The sequence below is a fragment of the Cylas formicarius genome, unplaced genomic scaffold (assembly GCF_029955315.1).
Source record: "Cylas formicarius isolate icCylForm1 unplaced genomic scaffold, icCylForm1.1 PGA_scaffold_6__28_contigs__length_40554024, whole genome shotgun sequence".
Taxonomy (NCBI): domain Eukaryota; kingdom Metazoa; phylum Arthropoda; class Insecta; order Coleoptera; family Brentidae; genus Cylas; species Cylas formicarius.
Window position 1 is genome coordinate 1,208,776 of NW_026844347.1, and position 24,828 is coordinate 1,233,603.

Genomic DNA, 24,828 nt, shown 5'->3' on the forward strand with positions numbered 1-24,828 from the left:
GGACAAGTGGTAAATCTGGTTTTGAACTTATATTTCTTTAGAACTTTTGTGATGTTTTAAATTTAAGGAAGAAGAACAGTGGCATGTCTGGCATTGCTTTCGGCCTCATTGTTATTGGAAGGTTGCGGTGGAGTGTATTCACCAAACATGCTGCTGACCTCTTTAGAGCCCTGTCTGAATTTGAGGAAGGCAGCAGTATGTTCGGCGAAACCTCAACAAGACAGGACATCTAGAAGAAGTGTACCTACAAGTTCTACCCGATGTTCATTTGAAAAATCAAATAATCCTGTAAGCCATTATTTTGATTAGTTTAAAACACTGAACCTTAAATAGTCAATGATATTTGAAATATTCCACTTCCTCCTCGTAAAAATTGGTAAAGTTCATTTATTTGTAATAGCGTTGTCGATTTTTGTTTACATCTACTCAACATTAAAATGACAATAACAATAAATCTCGATGTAGATTAATAGGAAAAACAGTTTTATTTCAACGTGAATAAATTCATTTAAACACTCTGCATTACGTTTCGTGTTAAAAAAATGGACGCCCTACTCTGTGAGGACGAAACAACTGAATAAACCAGTAACCTAATCGATTATCGACGCTTGAAAACTCTGTATATTAACAAGCTGTAAAAAGAGTCAACTCCTCCCGTTCAGCCAGTTAATATCCTTTTGCTAAATGCCGATTACCATCTCACTAGGGGATGTGGGAATTGTGCGACGACCCTTCGGAAATCACAACCCTGTTAGAAAGTTACCAACCGAATCGAAGTGGGGTAAGACCGAATTTATTTTAGCACTTTAATTGAACTCAGTTTAGCAATTTTGTATATATAGAGTGAAAACGTTAGAAGAGAATTGTATCTATATTTAGCAACGAATAGATTTCGGTAATTAATTATTGTGCTCACGATATCGCTTCCCAGAAGCCTAATAATGTGTTAACTGGTCGAATTATTGGAATATGATTATTTAGAGATAAATCCCATAAATTTATTTTAATTACCAATATATTTCACGTTAATGAAATGTCAAATTCGTTATCGCATTCGATTCAATTATACGATTTAAAAGTTGTGATTTAATTTTTTTCGGATCAATTGGGGATGTCAGTAAAAATGGTTCTCTCTGATTTCTCCCGAAAAATAGATTAGAATCAGAGCTAAATGAGGAATGGCCACTTAAATAATACAAGTTAATAGAACAACAATACGATGCGAAGTATTTCTTTCGGAGGGATTACAAATTTGGTCAAAATGGGACTGATTTTTTTTTGCTTAACTCAAGTGCATATTGGAATTAAGTTGAGTTAACGTTTTTTATTTGGTTTCCTTTCCTTCCCTTTTTTTCCTACTCCTTACTTTAAAATACCCAATTCTAAGCGAATCAAGCCCGTGGAAAGCGTCACTTTAAGATGCCAGCTTCGTTATCAACGGTCGCGACTCACTTCGGACGTTTCCGGATCGGATGTTTTCTATATACAGGGTTATTCAAAAAGGGAAAGCAGATTTTAAACATTTGTTTCTTCCGAACTACAAATAAATAGAAACATGATTCTAACGTTAATGGTTAGAGAAAAGTGTAGAGTTTATTATTACCACAGTAAAAGTTGCAGTCATGGTCTCATTGGCGCTGATGTTTGTTCTTGCTTTATTTGCAGGTTGGTAGTGGTGAAATTACGACACCACAGGAGAAATCTTTTTGTGTTCTACAATTGGCAAAACTAGATTACATTGTTGCTGTTCAGTCAGGGTTTTGCCATCAATTAATAAACACGAGTTGCATTGAAAATTCGTAGAAGATGGTTGGCCACTTTACGGAAGGAGACCAAAGAAATCCACATCCATCGCGAGGAAGCAAAGAACTTAACATTCCTCAACCGACGGTATGGGGAGTTTTAAAACATTACATCTTGACGGCTATACCAAAAGGTACGAATTTTGCAATACCAAGTTAAATGATATGGAAGAAGACGATTTTGCTGAACGATTAATTTTTTCCGATGAATCCACTTTTCATCTTTCTGGTAAAGTTAATCGTCATAACGTTAGAATTTTAGCAACTGCAGTTATTGAATATGAAAGAGATTCACCAAAAATTAACGTGTTCTGTGCCATATCTGTAGCCAAAGTGTATGGCCCTTCTTCTTATATATATATATATATATATATATATATATATATATATATATATATATATATATATATATATATATATATATATATATATTCTCACGTATTGATTCACGGATGGAAAAATGTGATGACACTATACTCCGGGATATCATCCGTTCGCTCGTTGAACTCCGACTGGAATCCTGCATCCGACTGGAATCCTGCAAATCCTGCATATATATATATATATATATATATATATATATATATATATATATATATATATATATATATATATATATATATATATATATATATATATATATATATATATATATATATATATATATATATATATATATATATATATATATATATATATATATCTTTTGTCATTTGGAAGAAATAAATGTTTGCAATCTGGTCTTTGGTCTTTCTGGTCTGTATTTTAGCAATGGTATTTTGACCTTTGTCAATTCTAAGGGTCGCATCACAGTTCACTAACCAAAATTAAGCGCAAATCACATCTATAAACATTTAAGTAAAAGTTAATTAATTTATTTCGAATATTGCGAAAACTTCTTGAATATTTTTCTGTTACCGTTATTGTCATATAATTTTGGTTCTAAATATCTGCATGACCTTTGCTGCTTATGAAATACAATCCACTTATTTTGTTGTTGTAGTTGTTCCTACAATTAGCTAATGAAGTTCAACAAAAGTGGAATTGTACAATTTTTTGAAGCTTTCATGTCCTATTTGCGAACATTCCTTTAGCAATAGGAACGGTAATGTTTCCACGCTACACCGCAACTCTTAATTTTGGGATGTGTGAAGCCCCATTATGGTAGCTTTTTAAAATCATTTTTTGGGATAACCTATATAATAAACAAAAGTTTCAAAAGCATCAAAGTTGTACTTTTTGAAATGGAATCGCCTTTATATTTTAGCATTTTAGGGTTTTATGATCAAGATAATTGTAGGTTTCAATAAGGTTTTTGATACGTAAACTTTGAGCTTTTTTTAATACTTTCCTTTTTGTACAAATTCTGTCTAATTTTTATTTCCCAAATACATAGGAAGTATTTAAAACATGCTAGCGAAATTAAGAGCAGACTGTAATAATAGATCGCAGTTTATATTATTGCTTTTGGTGTCATTTGGTGTTTTCTAAGTAAAAAAAATATTGTTTCTCTTTGTCTAGGGATTTTGGAAATTCCAGAAAATTTTCTGTCAGTTTTGTCACTAGTTTTTCTTCTGGAAAAATGCATTTGTTTATTGGCTTTTGGAGTCTATGCACCAACGTTTCCTGAAATAAATGATCAGTCCTTATTAAGATATTGTTAAACCAGTTTAAGTAAAATGGAAGTTTTAGTTAAAAAAAAAAACAATACAAGAAAATGTGTCGCTGAAGGTTAAGAAAATTAGTAAAAAGTCCAACAAGTATTTCAAGAATTCTTAAAAACACAAATTCCATTCTTAAAATACTGTTTGACCAAGAACTTTATGGAAATGATTTTGACAACCGAATTGAATTTTATACGTGCATGTGTGTTAAGTAAAGTGGCAGAAAATGAGAACTTTTTTATCTCTTTCTAAATATCAGAGGCAACTAGATGCAGTATTCTGCGAAAATGCGAAGAGTAAATAATTAAAAAGAATAAAATTTCACTTCGACTAACAAAAACAGCGTAAGTGTCAAGATCATAGACAAAGCAAGCAGATTATAAAATAGCGTGAACAACAATACATTTTCATAAGGTTTGTTGGCGACACATTTTAGTAACCATGTGTAACAAATAAATGAACGGCATTTAATTGTTTTACTAAGTAATCTGTAAATGCCATCGATCCACTTTTCTCTATAACATACTCGACTCGCTTACAGGTACGGTTATTTAAAATAATATATTTTTTATTAAATTATCTGTATGGAGGTGAGAATGGATGTTATAACTGTAAAAACACTTTTCAGCAATTGAAGAACTATAAATTATCCTGTAAAATAAACAACTTTTTTTAATACCGTACGACTAAAACTGACGAGAGTATAAAAATATATACCACCTGCGCAAGGCCACCAAAGTTCCTTTTTAAAATTCCACGAAAAACGTATCCACCAACGACGAAGTCGAAGAAATCGACTTTAAATTGGCCATCTATATGCACAGATACAATCGCTCGACCACATAATTATTAAATGTTGTTAAAGTTAAACAGGCACAAAAACAGTACGGTAATTGGCTGGGTAATTAAAAGAACTTTCGTAATTTGGATGTTTTAATTAGGGGTACTGAAGATGAAGGAGGGAGATAGCAATAAAATAAAAGACTGTCCTTGGTTACCATTGGCGCGATGCGTAGCATGCTTATGGGACGTACGCAGAATTCTTCGGATTTTCTGATAACGATAATTCAATAATTTCTCTATACTACTCGAGTGAGGTCACTCTTGTGTGCTGTCCAATTACTTTCGCCATGCATATCCCCGTTTAACCTATTTAACTATTATCACTGATATTAATAAAAATCAGTAAAGTTTGAACCTGTTGTCAGAAAAAATCACCTTCAATCTTTCACTTCTCTGGTTTTAAATGAATATTGTAGTCCACAACTCAGTAATAAGTCGTAACTTCGAACATGCAGACAAATCCCAAAATCTATGCCATTCGCAATGGCAATAAAAACATTGATATCACAATTTCGGTTATTCAAAAAAATTCACAACGACGTATAAGAAGGGTAAAACAAAAAAATCCTGAACAACGACTCTTCTAGTTTTCCATATAGGGATTAAATACCTGGCTTGTATTGTTGAACTATAATAAAGTATTTGACGTAAGCCAAAGTATCTGGACCGGGTTTTGTAGAGGTCCTGGTAAATTATTTCGCAGGGCAAAACCAACCTAAACCAAAACCAAAACTAAATGCCGAAATGTCAGCATATGCGGTGATGTCCCGTGGTATGCCCCAAAGTAGCATTCTCGGACCACTGTGTAACATAGAGTATTGGTCTCCCCTTCATGATAGGAGAGTCTTTACAAAGTTCAAAATTCTTGTTGAAGGTTAAGTTGTGGCGTTCGAAAGTTCGATCATATGTCGCATTTGCATTCTCCTTCTAATTGGTAACGCTTAGACAATATAATAATCATACATATTTCCTGCTTAATATATTAAATTAATAATATATCAATATTTGTTTCCGACACTGATTAAAGGCTCGAACTTTCATCTAACACATATAGGCGGCTAGATAGAGTAGCATTCTGCCAAATCTCACCACTTTTAACGCATCTATTATTTTGTTTATTTATATAGCGACAATTTTATTAATGGAAACCTAAATACACACGCAACAGATACAAAGAATTTATGAATGTTTTTATTTAATCCATTTACCGCAGAAATTAGATTGTATTAATTCTAGGACACCTTGTATATAATTAAGTTTTGTAAGATTTTCAATTCAATTACTTGGTTTATTTGTGGTCAAAACTTACCCTAATTCCATTTGGAGACATCGGAAAGCAATCTATCAAAATATGTCCTCAATACAATTACAAAAACTGCAAAAAAAAAGCAGTTACAGACAATAATACATCTTCGATCAAGTAGCTTTCTACGCATCCGTTGCTTTCCATAGACCAGTTTAAATTTTCTACCGAATTTACGTATTTAATAATTTAATGGTTAGGCAAATCTCCCAGCGGACAAAATTTAAATAGTTCATGACACGTGTTGGATAATCTAGACACGCGGTTTATTTTTATAGCACTACGTTAACGTCAATCTCGACTGTCGTCGTCCCGATTAAAAAGTAACAGTATCTACCCATTAGCAGTACCGGGTTCGGGGCAGGCAAAAAATCGCGTATCGAATTTAATTAGTTTCCAAAAGGAACCCGGTTTTGAAAACAGAAACAAACATTATAATAGGTTAATAAATATTCAATAAGGGAGACAAAAAGGCAGGACCAGGTAAACGACGCGAGAGCGCCCGGTTCTCCGCTGTCAAAAAACTTCTTTTCTTCGGACGCAACAGTTGCAGCATCCATAATTTTTAACAAGATATCCGTTAACAACGACAATAACTCACAATTAAGTGATCATTATATCTAATTGCAACGGCAGTATCAATTCAAAAACACAGACAACTCCCAACTTCTTTTTACGTGTTTTTTTGGACAGGGTTGGATTCGGGGATAGTGGCTGGTGAATCTGTCCCAAAGCCAATTCATACCGATTTCGATAACCGCAGTTTGTTAAGCGAACGAAGAATCTAGCCTGCCATTGAGTTGAACTATTGTTTAGATTGTAAAAATGACACTGTAAGAAATAGGATGAAGGCAACAGCTCAAGGATCTTAAGTGGTTTCAGTGGACTTCGGTGCCAGCGGGTAGGCGTAACTGGAGTTGTCCACGCACGACTATGCCAAGACAAAAGAGGAGCGAGAAATGGCTTACGACAATAGGACTTGTAGGAGGAGATTGGGTAGACAGCTTGACTTATTGTCAACGTATATTTAAACTGTTCTTGCTAATTTAGAGTGAGAATTGGTTATTGCCTCAACTTGACATTAAAGAAACGGAGTCCCGCTAAGCAGTCATCCTGGTCCATTGTTTTTTATTATAAATATTTACAAAATTTGAAATTGTTTCAAATATATCAAATTTCTTGTTTTTGTAATGTTTACGTCTATTCTGTATGCACATATAAAGGAAATGCACCTTAAAACTTATATATAAGATAAGGGACTAGGGGACAATACCAGGGCCCTTATTTAATTATACAAGGCATTTGCACATTCCAAACTTTCTTTTGCTTTGATTTTGTGGAATCCTTGGCTACATATTATACATGCCTATTGAAAATTGGTCAAAATTTATAATAAACATAGTAGTTAGCATAGCAGAGTGGATGTTAGTGGATGTTTATTCGTTTATTCTCTCACTGTTGTGACAAAAATTATAATTTCAAAATGAAATTTTAGAGTGCTTAAAATGTGCAATAATACTAATAACATAGAAAAAGTTAGAATTGTTCAGTTTTAATATCTCAACTAAAAATTTTTCTAGATATACTTTCTGGATATACTTGGTCTACAAAAAATTGGGTTTTAGAAAATATTTTATGACAATATGAAACAATACAAAAAAGGATGCCGACTTATTGTTATCCATGGATGATGGATGCCAGAATACATTTTTTAATTATGGTGCTCCTATATTATTGTAATTAGTTTCATGTTTTCATTAAAAGATAAATTTTAAGTATATTTTTTTAAATGCTGTTCTCTATTGTTATTTTTATGTATCAAAATTACTTACATCTTAAAAAATAACTGTCAATCGCCAAACTTAAACAAGAAAAAATACAATAGAAAAACAATGAAATTGTTTTTTAAATATTTATTTGCGTTATTCAGACCTGAGAAAAACAAAATATTACTGCCCAACAGCCCAGTTTCCTGGTGTCCTTGTGGTGTCCATTTAAATTTTTTACATTAATGAAGCGATAAGTTTTATTTTTAAGTTGCTTAATCTTAAAAAACATCAACATTTAAAAATATGTTAGCGGCGTAAATTTTTCATTGCATAAGCTGTGAGGACGCCCTCCGTGACGCCACTGATCTAGAAAACGACAAAGTTTAGAAGACATATTTATACTAACTTTTTTATATAAAATTCAGAATATACCTTTAAGTGACGCTATGAATTGAAATGCCATTTTATTTTTCTCTATTATATTACTCTATTGAAACACCAAAAAAAAAGTTATATTTTATTCTTCTCTATTAGATATTATTTTAAATCTTATCCAATACAATGATAATCCATTGAAATTACCAGTAATTTTGGGAATGATGTCTTGCCATAAAGCACAATGTCTTTAAATTAACCAACGCAAGTTTCTCTTAATTTGTTTTAATGGAAGCTTTACTATATCTTACATACATTTATATATCTACTTATTATTGAAATAACTAACTTACAGATTAACATCCATTTAGGAGACAATTTTATCCTAACTATTCAATTATATCCTCTTCAGGTAATTAATGTGGACAGAAAAAAAAGTCATTAAATAATTGCTTTAACCGGTAGAAGAGACCTCTGATCAAAATAATATTTTGTTGTGTTGACTTAGTGAAACAAAGGACCTTAAAGATACATGAAAACTCACTTGAATTTGCAATTCAGGGCATTCCGCTAATGAGCCCCATAGCCCCAAATGGAATGAAAAGTACCTCCTACAATTTAACAGTGAGGGAACATTTCTAATAGATGACTTTGTGGAAATTCCCTAGCCAGATACAAATCATTCACATAAAAATTTCAAAAAAGTAGAAACTTTCTTGGTTTTTGGTATTAATATATTTAATTTATTTTGACTAATATATGTTTTAAATATTGGTTGCCATATTGCTGAAGCATGCTCTATTTTCGAGCGTACATAACAATTTTAAAATTTGTTCGCTTGCACAATCTCTAGAATTTCTCGCTAGAAAACACTTTTACGTCTAAGATTACACCGAAATATTTAAACGTGTTATAATAATACCTTAGACATGTGGTCATTATAAGTAATTATAGCACCAGTTAGTTATACGAAAAGTTATTTGAATGACTCATTCCTGAGTCCGAAACCAATCCGGTCCTGACTGTCCCTATTTTCGAGACAGCACCAAGCAATTTGCAAAGCTCATTAAGTTACATTGTGATGTTGCCTTTTCACTTTGTTGCGCTCCGGTTCGTAATCGCCTATCCCTCTCCCACTTTTCCGGTCGATACGCGGACGAAGAAAAAATTCCCCGTCAATAAATCGGAATTCTCAGAATTCGAAATTCGAAGCCATAACAAATAATGAGCGAAATAAAGGAGTGAATAATGGATCCACTTGCGCGACGTTTAGTGACAACCGATGGATTTAGGGCACCAGCAGTCGGTTTTTCCCGCTACGCTTTTCCGCCAATTAATCAGTAATTAAATGTTCGATGATTTATTTTAAAAACATCGAAGATGTCATTAAAATATAGGTACATATTGGCGTTATTGACTGAAATATACAGCTGGTGGTAGCTTTTGTACCACGTTACTACTATTATATTATAATTTACTATTTACAAATCTTGTGGATTCCTCTTGCTGGCGTTTCGCCAAGCATCCTGTTAGCTTCTTCACAGCTTGACTGAAACTAGCTCGCATTCTACTCCGTACCTGCTTATAGATTGTTTGTGGGCGGCGGAGCTAAAGGATGTTTGTCTCGAACCACTGATTCCCATATTAGTGAAAGGTAAAGAGTTTAGGCGCGCTGAAGATTGTTTGGTTGCTTATAGATATAAGTTTAATTTGTCGTTAAGGTTCTTCATATCCTTTGAGCCTTGTTGATCATTTTCGTCGGATTTTTCCTATGTATTCGGCCTATATGCCGCATGTGCATGGAATGCTGTAAGCTTCTGGTCATCTCAAACGAAATTTTGTCTTTGACGGATCGAATATGTTGTTTTCTACGTTAAGAATTTTTGATATGTGGTCAGTGATGTTTTGAATGTAAGGAAGGTCAACAGTGACAAGTGTGGGGGCTCCTTTGGAAGATTGTGGTAGTAGTATATTATGCAACAAGTAAGCGGTAACGGCATTTGAGTCACGAGTTTATTTGGCAAGAGCGGAGCGTTGCGAAGCGAGCATTTAATAAAAGAGTGACTTAAAAAAGTTTACCAACTGTGTTGCATACTATACTTTTTCTACAACTGCTAGTTTTTGGATACATTTTTACCAAACAACACGATTAACAGAACAGAAAAACAGAATTAGCAAACGTGAAAATTCAAGCCGTGCGGTAAAATCTCCGAAATAGCCGATTGGTCTCAAACCCGTGCGACAAAATACCGGAAATGTCCGAAGTGGCCTGGATCTGAAGGAAACGAAACTGAAGTGGTAAAATGACACTAAAAGCACGCTAGATCGTTATATAATTAGGTATTTTACAGAAGGGAGTGGAAAAAGTATATTTTGTAATGGAACGCTTAATATCTGTAATTATTAGGGAGAAGAGCAGATGTAAGGTTTTAATTCTGGATTAAGTGACTCGGGTTGAGATAGTCTAACGGCTCTGTAAATAAGAGACTTGATAACCGACCATTTTTGAGGTGGATGGTGATGTGACATTAAGTTATCGGTCTGTATGCGTAGGTTTTCTTTAAACACAATTTTAGGTCTGATTTTCTATTGATAAGATTATCTAAGAATAAGAGGTTACTATTAGTTTCTAATTCAATGGTAAAACGTATGTCAGGGTGTATAGAGTTTAAATGGCTAAGAAAATCTTAGATTCTTGACCGTGAGAACAAATAATAAAAGTATCATCAACCTAGATGGAAGGTGGTAGAGTGGTTTCTTTTCAAAGGCTTCAATAAATATATTCACAATGACTGGTGATGATGGAGAACCCATAGCTGTTCCCGACATTTGTTCCCAAATTTGACTGTTCCCGAATAGGAGACGAAACTGGCCAGAATATCCTATTAATCTAATGTAATGGTTTCCTTACGTCTATTTTCCTTCTTATAATTTCCACATTAGAGATATTAAGGGTTCCATCACACCACAACCTTCTAAAGACAGTGAATCTGAAAGCAACCCCACATTTGCTAGTGTTGTTCTTCCTTACGTTTAAAACATCACTAACCATATATCAAAAGTTCTTAAGAAATATAACGTCAAAACCGAACCCAAAAATCTTCTAACAACTTAGATCGGTCAAAGACAACGTTAAGTTTGAGATACCACGAGTTTACAGCATTCCATGAACATGCGGCAAAGAATACATTACTCAGTAAACTCAAATAAACTCATAAGCAGTTGCCGCACACAATCAAGAAACCGGATATCAAATTTTATTCGACAAAACTAAAATTCTAAAATGTAGTCAATTCTTCTGCCAACGAAAAATGTGAGAATCTATAGAAAGCTATCATCATCATCACGCTGCATATCCACTTAATGGATGTTGGCGACCACACGCTGAAATTGGTCTCTATCTCTTGCCGCGTTGACAAGTTCCCCAATTGTTTTTAGACCTGTCCATTGTCTAATGTTCCTTGCCCGTGACATCTGTTTCCTTCCTATTCCTCTCTTGCCATCTATTTTACCCTCTAATATGAGTTGTAAAAGCTGATACCTATCATGTCTAAAAATGTGTCCGAGGTAGGCCGTTTTCCTGCGTTTTACGGCTGTAAGTAGTTCTCTGTTCTTATGAACTCTTCTTAGTACTTTGTCGTTAGTTACTCTGTCCGTCCACGGGACTCTCAGAAGACGTCGGTAGGTCCACATTTCGAAGGCTTCCACTCTGTTGATCATTTTTGCATTCACAGTCCATGCCTCCACTCCGTACAAAAGTACCGACCAAACATAGCATTTTGCATATCGGACTCGAAGAGACAGGTGCAGGTCTCGATTTCTAAGGATTTTTTCATATCTCATGAATGCCGCACGTGCCATCTCTGTTCTGCACCTAATCTCTTTTTCCAAGTTCCATCCTGCATGCAGCCAACATCCTAAGTATTTGAACTGTGTTACTCGTTCTATATTTCGGTTTTCTATCTGAATTGTGGCATCTGTATACATTGGTTTTTTCCTACCGATTATCATAAATTTTTTATCCCGTATTCGTTGCTGCTGCCACATAACCTAGTACACATTCTCTGTAGTTCCTCAACATCATTGGCATATCGGATATTCGAAATTGGTATTTCGTTCACTTTCACTCCCAACTCTTGTTCTTGAAAAGCTTCGTTGAATATCGCTTCGGAGTATAAATTAAAAAGCAATGGAGACAGGACGCATCCCTGTCTAACTCCTCTCCGGATATCAATATCTTCAGTAATAATGTTTTGTATGGTAATATTAGCTGTTTGACCCCAGTACAATCTCTCGATACACCTTATGTCCTTGTCGTCGACGTCGGTTTTTCTCAAAATCTGCATGAGTTTTGAATGCTGTACACGATCGAAAGCTTTTTCATAGTCGACGAAACATAGAAATATGTCCTTATTAACATCTAGACAGTTTTGTATTAAGACTTGGAGTTCGAAAAGCGCCTCACGTGTTCCCATACCTGATTTGAATCCAAACTGGCTAGGGCCGATAATTTTCTCGCATCTGTGCTGTATTCTCCTGTGTATTATTTTGAGGAAAATTTTTAAGGAGTGGTTCATCAGACTTATGAGTCTATGATCTTTGCACTTTCGGGCGTTGCTTTTCTTGGGTAGGGGTATAAAAGTTGATCTTAACCAGCTTCGGGGAAAGTGTCCTGTATTGTAGATATAATTGAATATTTTGAGCAAGACGTCAATATTGTCGTCATCAGGTTTCAAAACCTCCCCTGGTATACCATCTGGTCCTGTAGCCTTATGATCTTTTGCTTCCATAACCACTTTCTTTATTTCTTCCCTCAATATAGGTGGCCCTGATAATGATTCGCTTAACTGGTTGTTTTTTATACATTCCAGATGCTTCTTTCATCTTTTTGTGTTCTTTACGCGTATTGTGTATTTGTTGCAAGTATTCAATTTCCTTACACTCACCCTCCAGCCATTTCCTTTTAGCCTTTCTAATATCGGATCTTATTAGTGAGTTTAGTCTCTTGTATTCATCATGATTAGTGTTCTTGTGCTGTCTGCGTTTGTCCATTAGTTGTAGGATCTCGTCAGTCATCCATTTCTTTTTGCTGCGTCTTTTTTCATATCCCAGACATTCAATTGTGACGTTATTTATGGTAGTTTCAACTGTTTCCCATACTTCCAGTGGTTGTTGATCTGTTTGGTCTTTTATTTGTTTCAATTTTTGGTTTAGTTTGTTCCTAAGATCAGACTTTATCTCCTCCTGCTGTAATTTCGAGGTGTCTAATTTTCTTATTTGACCTTTGTTGACCTTGCACAAAGCTAGTTTTAGCTTTATGCTTATCGTTAGAAGACAATGATCGGATGGCACGTCGGCGCCCGGGTACGTCTGCGCTCTTGAGACGGTTGTGCTGAACCTCTTGTTAACGAGGACAAAATTCTCTCGGAGGTAGGGAGAACCAAGTATTCATGATTTTAAAATGTTCTTCTTGACAGAATTGTATTAGTCTGTCTCCTCTAATGTTCCTTTCTCCTTTGTCCACTTTGCCCACTTTGGCATTAAAATCTCCTTGGATAATGTTCAGATCATGCGGCTTCGTGTACTTTATGAGCTGTTTGATGTCCTCATAGAAGGATTCAATTTCTTCTTCGGATTTGTCTAGGGTGGGGGCATATACTTGAATTATATTGATATTTATTGGTTTTGCTTCAATTTTTAGTAGCATTGTTCTATCATTGTATGGTATAAAATCTGTTACACCCTTGCTTAGGTGTTTATCCACGATAATGCCAACTCCGTGTCTGTGATATTGATCTTCGTTGCCAGAATGGTAAAATACTGCGTCGTCAGTAATGCAACGTCCAGAGGAAGGCCACCTTGTTTCGCATATTCCTGACAGTGCTAGGTTTAGTCTTCGCATTTTTTTGATGGTGTTTGCGAGTTTTCCAGCCTCGAACAGGCTTTGCACATTCCATGATCCTATGTTAAATTTATTTTTGACTCCGGGGATTCTTAGCACCCTCTTTTTGCCGGAGACTGAGGGCCGTTCACTTTCAACTTCTTCCATGTAGTTTTCTTGGGAAAATACTTCAGTGGTTTCCCGTTGCCTTCTGTAGTTTTCCTTCTGGTCCTCGACCGCCCCTAACATGGAGTCAGACGTCGTTTGAAGCCGCTTCTCACCTGAAGAACAGACGCTTCACTAGTTTTTGGTCCGCCCCGGGTATTTCATTTCCCCGGTACCACCCATATCTGGGAGACATTCCCCGATCCGCGACCTGGGGAGGCGCCCGATGGGGGAACTAGTTAACCCCACACGAGATAGAAAGCTATAAGCAACCAAATAATCTTTACAGGTCACTAATATGTCATCGGAGACAATATTCATGTCCCTCCCTAGCTCCGCCCCCTTAAAAATATATATAAACAGGTGCAGAGTATAATGCGAACCAGTTTCAGTTAAACTCTGAAGAAGCCAACATTATTTTATTTAAAGTTCCTTTAAATAAAAACATTATACTTAGTTTTTATGTTGTGGGATTCAGAATTGATGCAACCGATATATTCAAAGTGGCTCATTGGATAGGAAATAATCTTTTATGATGAAACGGTCATTAGCAAAAAGTTCCTAATATAAGTAAAATATCAATTGTTGTCATCCGTGTACATGTGACAACGGACAAATTACATGCTAAGCCTTCCCACCTTTGGATGACATTTGAATATGTGTTTTTGTTATATTAAATGAAATTTAGATTTTATCTGACCGGCATTTGTTCGGTTCCCACTTTTAAAAAATTTATTACTTTTTAAGATGGTTAACTTGTGAAATTAAGGTTTTGTTGGATCTATGAGAACGTTGAGAATTTTTTATATTCACTACCGTATTTCGCTGTAGCCATTTGAAGCCAATATTGAAGGGAATCACGTTTTTTTTTAAATAGTACAAAAACTGTCAATAAGTTTATTACAATAAACAACAGATAAGACCATCCCTCAGGAATTTTATTGTTGTTATGTTTTGTCAATTTGCAATATTGCAATCTGCAATAACCTATGGATTGGATTCAAATCAGGTTTATAATTATATTTGGTGTAATAGAATCCAAAAGCTTTCTAAACAAGCGCCTAGCTAGAAAATGTTCGAGTATTTAAGAATGCCGCATTGAGGTGAAAACCTCAGTTGGTAGGTATCCGCTGGCCGACTTGGATAACGACTTGCCTTTGGGCTCCCGTTTCTTAAAGCTAGCTTAGTCGAGTTCTCAGCGCCTGTAACTGGCTGGTCTCTGAATTCTCGGTTCCTCTTTTTCCCTCCTAAAGAGAAAAAGTTACATTACATAGATTGTGCTATGGCTATGGCAACTATAAATAATAAATAACTCTTACTGCACTTGTGGAAGTGTTGTTATTACAGAATGCAGATTCTGTCAAGAAATTCTGATAGGTCTTTGTGAAGGCTTATCAACGATGCTTGTCGCAACCAAGCTAGAGTTAACGAGGTATACCAGCCAGCCACTATTAATATAATCAGAGAAACCTAACCTAGATAAAGCTCTTAATTATGGATCACAACATATCCTTTGGGTCGCAATTACTGAGAGGCTAAAAGCTAACAACTCTTCTATTATCTGTATGGATATTCGTCTAAAGGTTGCCTATAATCTGCTGTATATAAAACTCATTTATAATCAAGAAATTATGGTCTCAAAAAGTGTTCTTAAACATCCTCGCTACCATCAATTCTAATAATATTGTGGACACCGCGACCACGTTGAATTTATAGTCGTGATGATTTATTACCGATCATCTTAGATTTCACAGTGCTATAAATGTTATGAATACGAGATACTGAAGAAGCTTGACTTAGGATGAAATTAAGTTTTAAATCTTGATTATTTGGTGCCTAACTTCATCTTGCAACCAGATTGATGACAATCACACTGGCTCAGCTTTGTGCGTTACACTATCGAAGACATGCCGTAATTAATCACACATCACACTCGCCAAGTTATCTCAAATCTTGAATATTGCAGAAATTGCACGTAAATCAAACCGTCAAGACATGTGCTAAAAATTATGCACCGAAATAATATAACGTTACACATGGTGCGCGGCGTATATACGGGAGGATGTAAAAAAGCAGCATCTCATCATCGTTACAAAATATCCGTCAAACTGCGTGCACCTAACCGTGAAATGGAAAATGAAAACAGATTTTGCCGTCCTCCATAAAACAGTGTATGAATGTTATTAATGATTGTTGTCTGGGTTTCGTATGCATTCATCTTCGTACATATTCGTTTATTTCTTTTTTTGGTAATTATTCATATGTGCAATATGAGCGTTGTTTTGTCATTGTTTTTACACTGGGGGCATGATGTAAGTCCCCTCAGTGAAAAAATGCAGTGTTTTAATGGGCCAATTCCAATAATCCATAACACAAAGAGATAGCTTATAGTAATGCAGGGTGTTATGGACTGCCAAACTTTAAAGGTAATCCGGAAATGCATACTCCCAAGATACCGGCGGCAAACCTAAAACAAATCGTTCTTTCATAAATTATCAAAACCATCTTCTAGCCCATTAAGGTTCAATTTGTCAGTGGTATAGTAGCTAATTTGGCCGAATTAAATAAAAATTATTAAGTGCACTGACGTCCTGGAACACAATAATCTTGACACAATATTTTGACTTTGTATTTTTTTAGGATTGGGAAAATATGAAATTTGAGATTTAAAGTATTTTACAAATGTGGTTGTAGAAAAAGGGTTTTACTAATTAGTTTTTATTTTTCGCGGAAAAAAAAAGTTCAATAAAGAAAGCAACAAAACACTTGTGTTTTTAGTTGCTTAATAAAAAAACCGAAAACAACAAAAGTGAATGACACCTGTTTTTGTGTCTTGAAAACAATATGCAGACGTACATAAACCTCTTCTTTCAAAAAAATGTATCTTGCGCATTGTATTTTAGTTTGCCTCACCTTGAATTCATAAAGAGTCAATTGTTATCAAAAATATTCAACAACAAAATGGGAGACAAAAAAATATAGCCTCGGAAACAATAGTAAATATTATCTTATGAACAATTTACTTTGAATTACTACGTTCCACATAAGTAGTGATATTACCATTTATACCAGGGACAGATTGCTCTGACTTATCATGTTCTGATGCAACCTGTTCCCGGCTTTAGTGTTAAATGTTAAGACATTATTAAATTTTAAAAAATTATTATTATTTTTGTAATAGAGAGACATGTTTCCTACTCCAAGTTAATTTTGATAAATAAATCATTTTTAATAGAGAACATTTTTTATTACTAATTTTTATAGATAAATTTATCTCAATGATTTCACGAAGGCTGTTCATCTTAAGTTTATTTATTTAAGTTTTTTCTAATATAGTTTCACTTTTAAACTTTTTTCAAACTCTTTATTGGATTTTCTCAGCAACACGAGAATGGTCAACAAAATAAATCAGTCTTCACTTCTCGGTCATAACAGAATTCCTGTCTTAAATATAATTGTGAAAAACAAATATCAAAAATGTACGTCTTTTCCAAATAATTAGATATGTGTGACAAGACTTTTATTAACTTATAATATTAACAATTTCCGAGAACTTGAGTATCAATGCACGTGCGTAACGAAATTTCACTCCACAAGCCGCAATTAACTGACAGCAACTTGAAGGACCAATTTTACACCGTTCAAAACAAGTGTTAACTCTTAAAATTCTAGTTAAGGCCATAATAAAAATGCGCCAAGCGGTATAGAGGTATCGCTTCAGCGGACCGAACAAATACTGCATTCAATCTTCAATAAAACGCACTCCGACCACCACTGCCGAAGTGTGCGACTGCAAGGTAGTTAAGGACGGCTAAACCTTATTGGCTGATATTCGTAACGACGTGTTTAAATTGTGGGAGTGGCTGCAGCAACGCCCCTCTTTCAGCTCCTCCCATTCAGATATTCACGGAAGATAGCTTACTTTCAGTCACTTGGTCAGTTCAGTTTAAGCACCTTCTCGGCGTTATAGCCATCTTTGAACGATTACTTAGTAAAGTGGAGGTAATAAATTAAGCGCGCCCTAGGATGTGAAGTGCGTCGGTGTCAGCAGTAAACTTTGCTTATGCTCAAACACAAGCCAGATACTTCTCAAATAATGACTGTCCAAAATTTAGAAACGTTTGACAATAAAGGTGGAGAAACTATGCAAAATATTGGTGACAATGCGACCAGTAGTGCTCAGCAACCCTTGACTAGCAAAAACGGACATATTAGTTTTAGTGTAGCGTCCCTGTTGGCCGATACGAGGCCGGTAAAACAAAATAGTCCCCCGGTAAATGAAGTTGCAGCGCCGAGTAGTCCCAATAATTTAACATCGGATGAAGAATACGATTCGAATCAAGAGGAGGATTCGATAGTTGACGTTGAAGACTTAAACGCGGATCAGCAATCTAACGACAGTCGAAATAAAGATGAGGATGCTATCCCGAATCAGAGGACTTTTCAAAAAGATGGGATGCTGGGACAAGGTCCTATTAGACCGACACCGTTTTCCGCGTTGGCAGCCGTATACCAAGCGGCTCATCAAAATTGGTCCCAGCAAGGACTTGTGGGGCCATTTGGTGGACCCGGAACGGTTTTTCAAGGGGGCGCACCTTTTGGATTGCCTGCAATGAATTCCGGTAAGTTGGAAAATAAGTGTACTTTCTTTTATCACGTTCAGTTTGATACAAGCTGCCTAAATATTCGACTGATCCGGAAATATACGTGCAGGGAAGATTTCCGTAATACTTATTTAAAAGATTTTTTGGTTCACTTTTGATGTAAAGCGAATAGACGCTTAATTTAAAGCCATTTCAAAAATAGTTTGATTATAAAAACTAATGGTCAGTAAGCACTTTGTTTAGATTTTTATTAAAGATGTCTTGATTCATCAAGTAAATTTCCTAGGTAATTAATTTCTGTAACCTACGATTACTATGTTCTTGGTTTATTACCAGAATAATTTGGGTATCTTGTTACGTACCTACGATTAATTTAGATCTCGAAAGAAGCAAAAGTCAGTAAGAAAGTACTGGTGAGACATTATTAATTATTACTATAGAGTGACGCAATAATCAAAATAAATAAGAACTAAAAGTTCAGATTTTCACGAAATTGTATATTATGACATGACAATTGTGTCTTTATCAAATGTTGTTGAAACAATTGTCATGTCATAATATATAATTTCGTGAAAATCTGAACTTTTAGTTCTTATTTATTTTGATAAATGGATTTTCATCAAGTAAAAGCCACGTCCGTTCAATGACGCAATAATGTCGAAAAGATGGATAATTAGGTACTTGCATTGTCAGTACAGTACGCACTTTTAAAAATTAACTGGAAAAAGTCTATAAGAGATGTAGTGATTTGTTTATTGTGTTTTTGCAAGCAAATCAATCCTAAATTTCACTGATATTCTGCAGGTGCTTAATAGCAACATCGTTCAATTTTCGGAATCAAATTACCAAGTGAACAAACCAGATCGTAGTCGCAATAAGAGGGCATTTTGTAAACCAGCTGTCGTTCGTAAATTCTTTATTTAATTCGCTTTTGTCTAAATAATGAAAGACGAAAAGATTCTTTCATGAACTTGCCTGGTTTTAACTAGCTGATGCCCTTTACGAATAAATGAGAAAATAAAATTTCTCGCAACGTAAGTAGTAGGTTATTAACTAACTAAACGTTATTTGATTTGGTCTCCTTAGTAAACTTTTCTAGATGTACCAGATGTAATAGTTGTTAATAGAAGTTGATATGTACATTATGAATGAAAGAATTTTAACAATACTCTGGAATTACTTGCTTTGTTATCACTGAGTTCGAAGGAATTATAACGAATTGAAGAATATTATGGTGTTTTTCTTCCCTCGCCGGCTTACCCGTCGTTAAATATTTATTTTGGGAAAAAGGCGGGGTAGCCAATTTATAGACCGGTTGCGAGTCTGGGTTGTTGTTTAATCTTGGAGTGTAGCATTCTATAATCGATTTGCGAAAATCCTTTATACATATACTACATATCAAGTTTGAAAAAATGTTTCTATCAATTTTTGATTCACTTTTTTGGTTAGTTATAATATAGAATTGATATATTTTTACATAAACGTTGATCTAATTTTTGTGTGTTCAAAAAATTAACTGATTTTATCTCAGAATGTTATTTAATATATTTGCCAATTTTTGCTAGGTACAAGAAAAGCGTTTTATTTTCTATTTATTCGAAGCAATGTAGGTCCTCTTGGAAAATCAAAACTAGCGGACATCTTTTGAGTGCACCTCAACAATATACAGAGTCTAAGAGTGTAGGGCTCTTAGGGCTGCACTAGATTGTACTGCATTTGCAATTTAAAAAAAAATCCTTTGAGCTAGATTTTGTTCATTGTGAGGGACCAATGGCAAACCATTTCCCTGAATATTTTGAATTTCATTTTCAAAGCGAATGGTGATTGTAACTTTCATAGAAATTTTCGAAAAGTTGGTATTGGTAACCAAGATTTTTATTGTTCTTCTTCAATCATTAACTCTATCGTAAATATAATGGCAAACAATACCTTGGATGCCTTTCACTACTAAATGAAGAGGACCTTTTCCTTTCCTGCTTATAGAGTCGTATAGTTTTCAACATTATTGTTAGCCTTTCTCACTAATATAATCTTTTCTACAAAACTTTCTATTTTTACTATCGTACTAGAAATACGTGTTAGTATCGCTTTTCAATAATTTTATCGACTCTTGACAAATAAACTTTTGAAGGCATGAAACTTTCTCAGGAAGCATATTAGAGCAAATTGTATAATTTTTTACAAACTTCGAGTTCGATGTTTAAGATAGTCTTCACATACCTAATTCAAAAATAACGTCTGAGATTCCAACAACTTATGTCAAATATCTCTGAATAGTTTAACTGCTAGCCCTGTAACATTGGTGCTGTCGCAAGAGCGTAGTTGATTAAAACGATGGCAACTCATATTTCGATTTTCCTGCGAGCGGGTTTTTAAGAGCGGCGCGTCGCCGGCGGCGGCGGTGGCGGCGGCGGCGGCGGCTGTGGCGGAACGCCTTTTATACCTGTCGCGAAATTGGATGCCCACACGGTAATTACGTTTTACTCTGGGCTTTACGACGGCTCCAAAAAACAAAGACGTTAAATAAACAGCCGGCACGGCGTGTCAACGTACAACTTTCGAAATTATATTACTTAATTTTCGGCAGACGGACATGAGCGTAGACAATGAATATAAATTTGTGGAAGTGTGTGGAAGTATAGGTACCTACGACTGTGGTGACTTTCTTTTTTCATGTCGGTTCGCATATACAGAGTAGCAGATAGAAAACGTGGAGGAAGAGAAAAAAACAACGTGGAAATGTTAGTGACTCCTTACTATTTAATCTTGCACGGATGTAAAACACTTATTAGGTACATCGTATGAAATATGGGAATTGCTTGGGATCAAGTCAACCATCGGGAGAGGAGAACACTACTAAAAATAGATACCCTAGAAATTAGAAGGGATGCAGATGGCTTGTCATGAAATTTCGCTATTCCGGTGAAACTCGGAGACCTCTGCACTGTTGGTGACTGAACATCACAGGGCAAATAACAAACAATACCTTAAACCGCTGTTGATAATGATTTTCTGTTTTTTTTTTCTTGCTGTTTATTACTGTGGGTGTACTTTGTAAGATAGTGGGAAAACCCGTGGACAAACAAACAATATAATACTAAATAAAAACATTCATTGCTTTGAACGTTTTAACAGCAATAGCATAAAGTAACAATCTACAAAAACATGCTAGAGAAAAGAAAAGAATAATGTAAATGTAAATACATGAAAGCTGATACAAGAGGTTTATTCTATATCGAAATATATTTCAGATACTGGATTAAAAAAAACATAAAACACACCTGAATCCTGAAAAAGGACAAAAATAGTTCTTATGCACCACACACGACAACGAACGAGCAATTTTCGAGAAACGGTATCAAGCTTTTAAAATAATTATCGAATTCTATACACTTCTTCAAAACCTTAAAAGATATCCAAATCAAATTATGTAAGCATAGTTCTAATTTCAAGAACTACAATCTTCAATTACTTAATTGTTATTTTTTTTTTATTTAATAATGTTTGATTTGCGTAATCCTATTGGGTTTTGTTAGCAAACAATTGGCAATGCTTCTTTTACATCCCTGGTGGATGATTTTTTTTTGTTGCTCAAATTTCGACAAGAATAACAGGAAACTTGATTGAATTTGATGTGTTTTATATTCTTTTTTTTTACCTACTAATCACCCCTGCACGAGGTGCTCAATTAGCCACTACAATTCGCAAATGAATTTCCTGACTTCAAACTTTTCTCTTTTACCCTTTGCATAAAATTTAGAGAAATTTTCAAAATTGAAATATGGAAATTTAAAAAAAAGGCATTGGAATATAACAATAAAAAATTGTGTCGCCTTTCATTTTCTGTTATAGTGTTCTGGCATGCGCAAACATTTAAAAATGTCTCAAAGATTGATGTACAAACTGCAAACTTAATTTAGAATATCTAAAGATTAGCATCTATTCTTGATGTGGGACAAAATATATTATTATTAGACATCTCTGTAATTACGAAATCATTTTGTAAAAACTTTTCACAATGTTTAAACCCACCTCTCTTTCTCTCTCTACATTATGATTGAAGCAAGCAACTTGCTTTAGTTGAGGACAAACGCTTCACTTATAATGTCAGAAATCATTGTTGTAGCGAAATCGGTAGAAAATGTCGTAATTTTACAACAATTCGACACGACCTTCGACAGCGTCATTAAAAGAAAATAAAAGAAAGCAAGCATCAGGCTTGGAATACAAATTTGTCGGTTATAATTTCAAATTAAGTTTTACGACACCGGAGATATTATTGCTTTGCATAAAGAACGCTGAAAAAACCTATTTCAGCGCACCACTCCTTTAACGGTTTTAAATAACATATGAATATTTTTCAAGTTATTCAAAATGGATAACAATAAACTGAAAACTTCCTTGTTGATTTTTAGAATTTATGTGTGTTTAAAAAGTTTGTTATCCCGTATGAAGAAAACTTAATAAAGCGTTTTTAATTAGAATTCAAAGCCAATATGTTCACTCAAATAGGTATCTTATTTTTTTTTATCGTCGTCCATTTTCTTTTTCACAAAACTTTGGATAGTCATTTTGAAATAAAATGCAAGCTGTGTGACTTTTTTATTTTGCACGCATTTATAGTGTATATGAGGTCAAAGGTCAAAAACAGTTTATTCGTCTTATTCAATTTTACTTTATAAAAAGTGACCATTATAAATTATCGCAATGAAGAAGTGATACATTACACATTACAATAATTACAATTAATAGATGGTTTGATATTTTAGCTTTGGAGTTGGAGTATTTAAATGTATTAGCTATTTTGAATTACAAACATCTTGGATATCTTATTTGCATACATTCTGTATTGTGCTTCGTGTCTGTCGTTTTTTTAAGGCATAGTATGTATGCACGCATATAACATTAAATTTTTACATTGTTAACATCATAAGAGTTTTTGTTCGAAACAAATTACTTGTCGGTGGTTGTCAAGTCTATTTAATTATAACTGTGTGCTTTTTGTAGATCATTAACTCTAAAACTATATAATTTCAAGTAGGTCTACGTAAGTGTTAACGCAAACTACACGAAAACTATTTGCAATGAAATAAGTACTAAGTTTGCAAAAACCCGGTGGCCCGTTGAATCCCGATTATTATCTTCTCTCTTATTTGCAAACCAATTTCAAGAATTGGCACTTGATTTGATGGCAGTCAAATTTGCTATTCAATGAAATATTTTATTAACATTTGTACTGTTTCCGGTTTTTGCTGATCAAAATAAGGAATGGACAAACTATTTTTTTACTTCTGATGTAAAACCAATTATAAAATTTTTCTTTGCAACCAAGTTAATTCTTATTGGGACTCAGTTTTAAACTTGATATATAACTACTTTCAAAGGCCATTTATTGGAGTCCCTTCTGAAATTAATATAAATTACCAACACTAACAAAATAAGATAAGTATCAGTACGTCGAATAAGCTGCCCTGGACACCACATACATTTGGAGGGTGGATCGAAACCTCCATTTTTTCAGGGTGAAACGATACCTTTCTCTACCGAGGCGAAGTACCTAGGGTTGGTCCGGGATAAAACGCCCTACCAAGAAGCATCGAAGAGTAGGTTCAGAACAAGAATGACCTGCTGGGAAAGCGATGTTGGTTCACAGACGGTTCCAAAACCAACGAAGATATTGGGGTCGGCATCTATTGGAAATAATGGAGATAAACATCAGCTTTGGTACATATCTCAGAATATTACAAGCTGTAGAAAGACAACTCACATAGAGGAACATTAATATGATTACAGATACGTTAGCAGCATTGAATGCTTTGCAATCTCCACGGTGGTCCTGCAAAACTTCCAACAACTACATGGACGGGACGACAATGAGTGCGGCATAGGCATGGAGCATATGCACGGCAGTTTTAAGAATCAGATACTCAAAACTAGAGGCTGACATCCTGGAGCTTGAGTAACGTGGACGTAAGTAACGGACTTCCAACGAATGCTTGGTGTGAGAAGTATAAAATTAGAAGTGTGCTGCAATAGATCGATTGGCACCAGTGGAAAGTCGACAAGACGGTCACACACCTGCACGTAACCCCGAAGTATGGTTATAATTTGGAAATAAATTGTTCTGAACCATATAAGAATATTTTTTAGGATGAATTGGGCTAGCGAATAGGTTCTAAAAAAAATAGCAAAGGGCTAAGGAGTGCAAGTTAGAAGAACATTGCTTCCAGATGGTGACTAAAAATATTAAGCGAAACAACTCAAAAATCAGTTAAAATTCTAAGTACATCTCAGCAAGAAAAAAAAACTTTCTTTGCAATTCTTGTTTCTATACGGTTGGTTTTGGAGATGCAGAGTGTAAAATTTTTATGTTTGTTTATTGTAATGTCGATATTTAGATGCAAATTGGTATTCTTTTATTT

General features: G+C 34.7%; 1 protein-coding gene across 1 annotated transcript in view; it reads left to right on the forward strand.

Moving 5' to 3' along the window:
- Positions 1 to 17,778: 17,778 nt before the first annotated feature.
- LOC132703646 (muscle segmentation homeobox) overlaps positions 17,779 to 24,828 on the forward strand; it is a 43,262-nt gene continuing 36,212 nt past the window's right edge. The window contains exon 1 of the mRNA XM_060673029.1: positions 17,779 to 18,424. Within this exon, the coding sequence (XP_060529012.1) occupies positions 17,866 to 18,424 (559 nt within the window). The 5' untranslated portion in view covers positions 17,779 to 17,865. The remainder of the gene's footprint in view (positions 18,425 to 24,828) is intronic.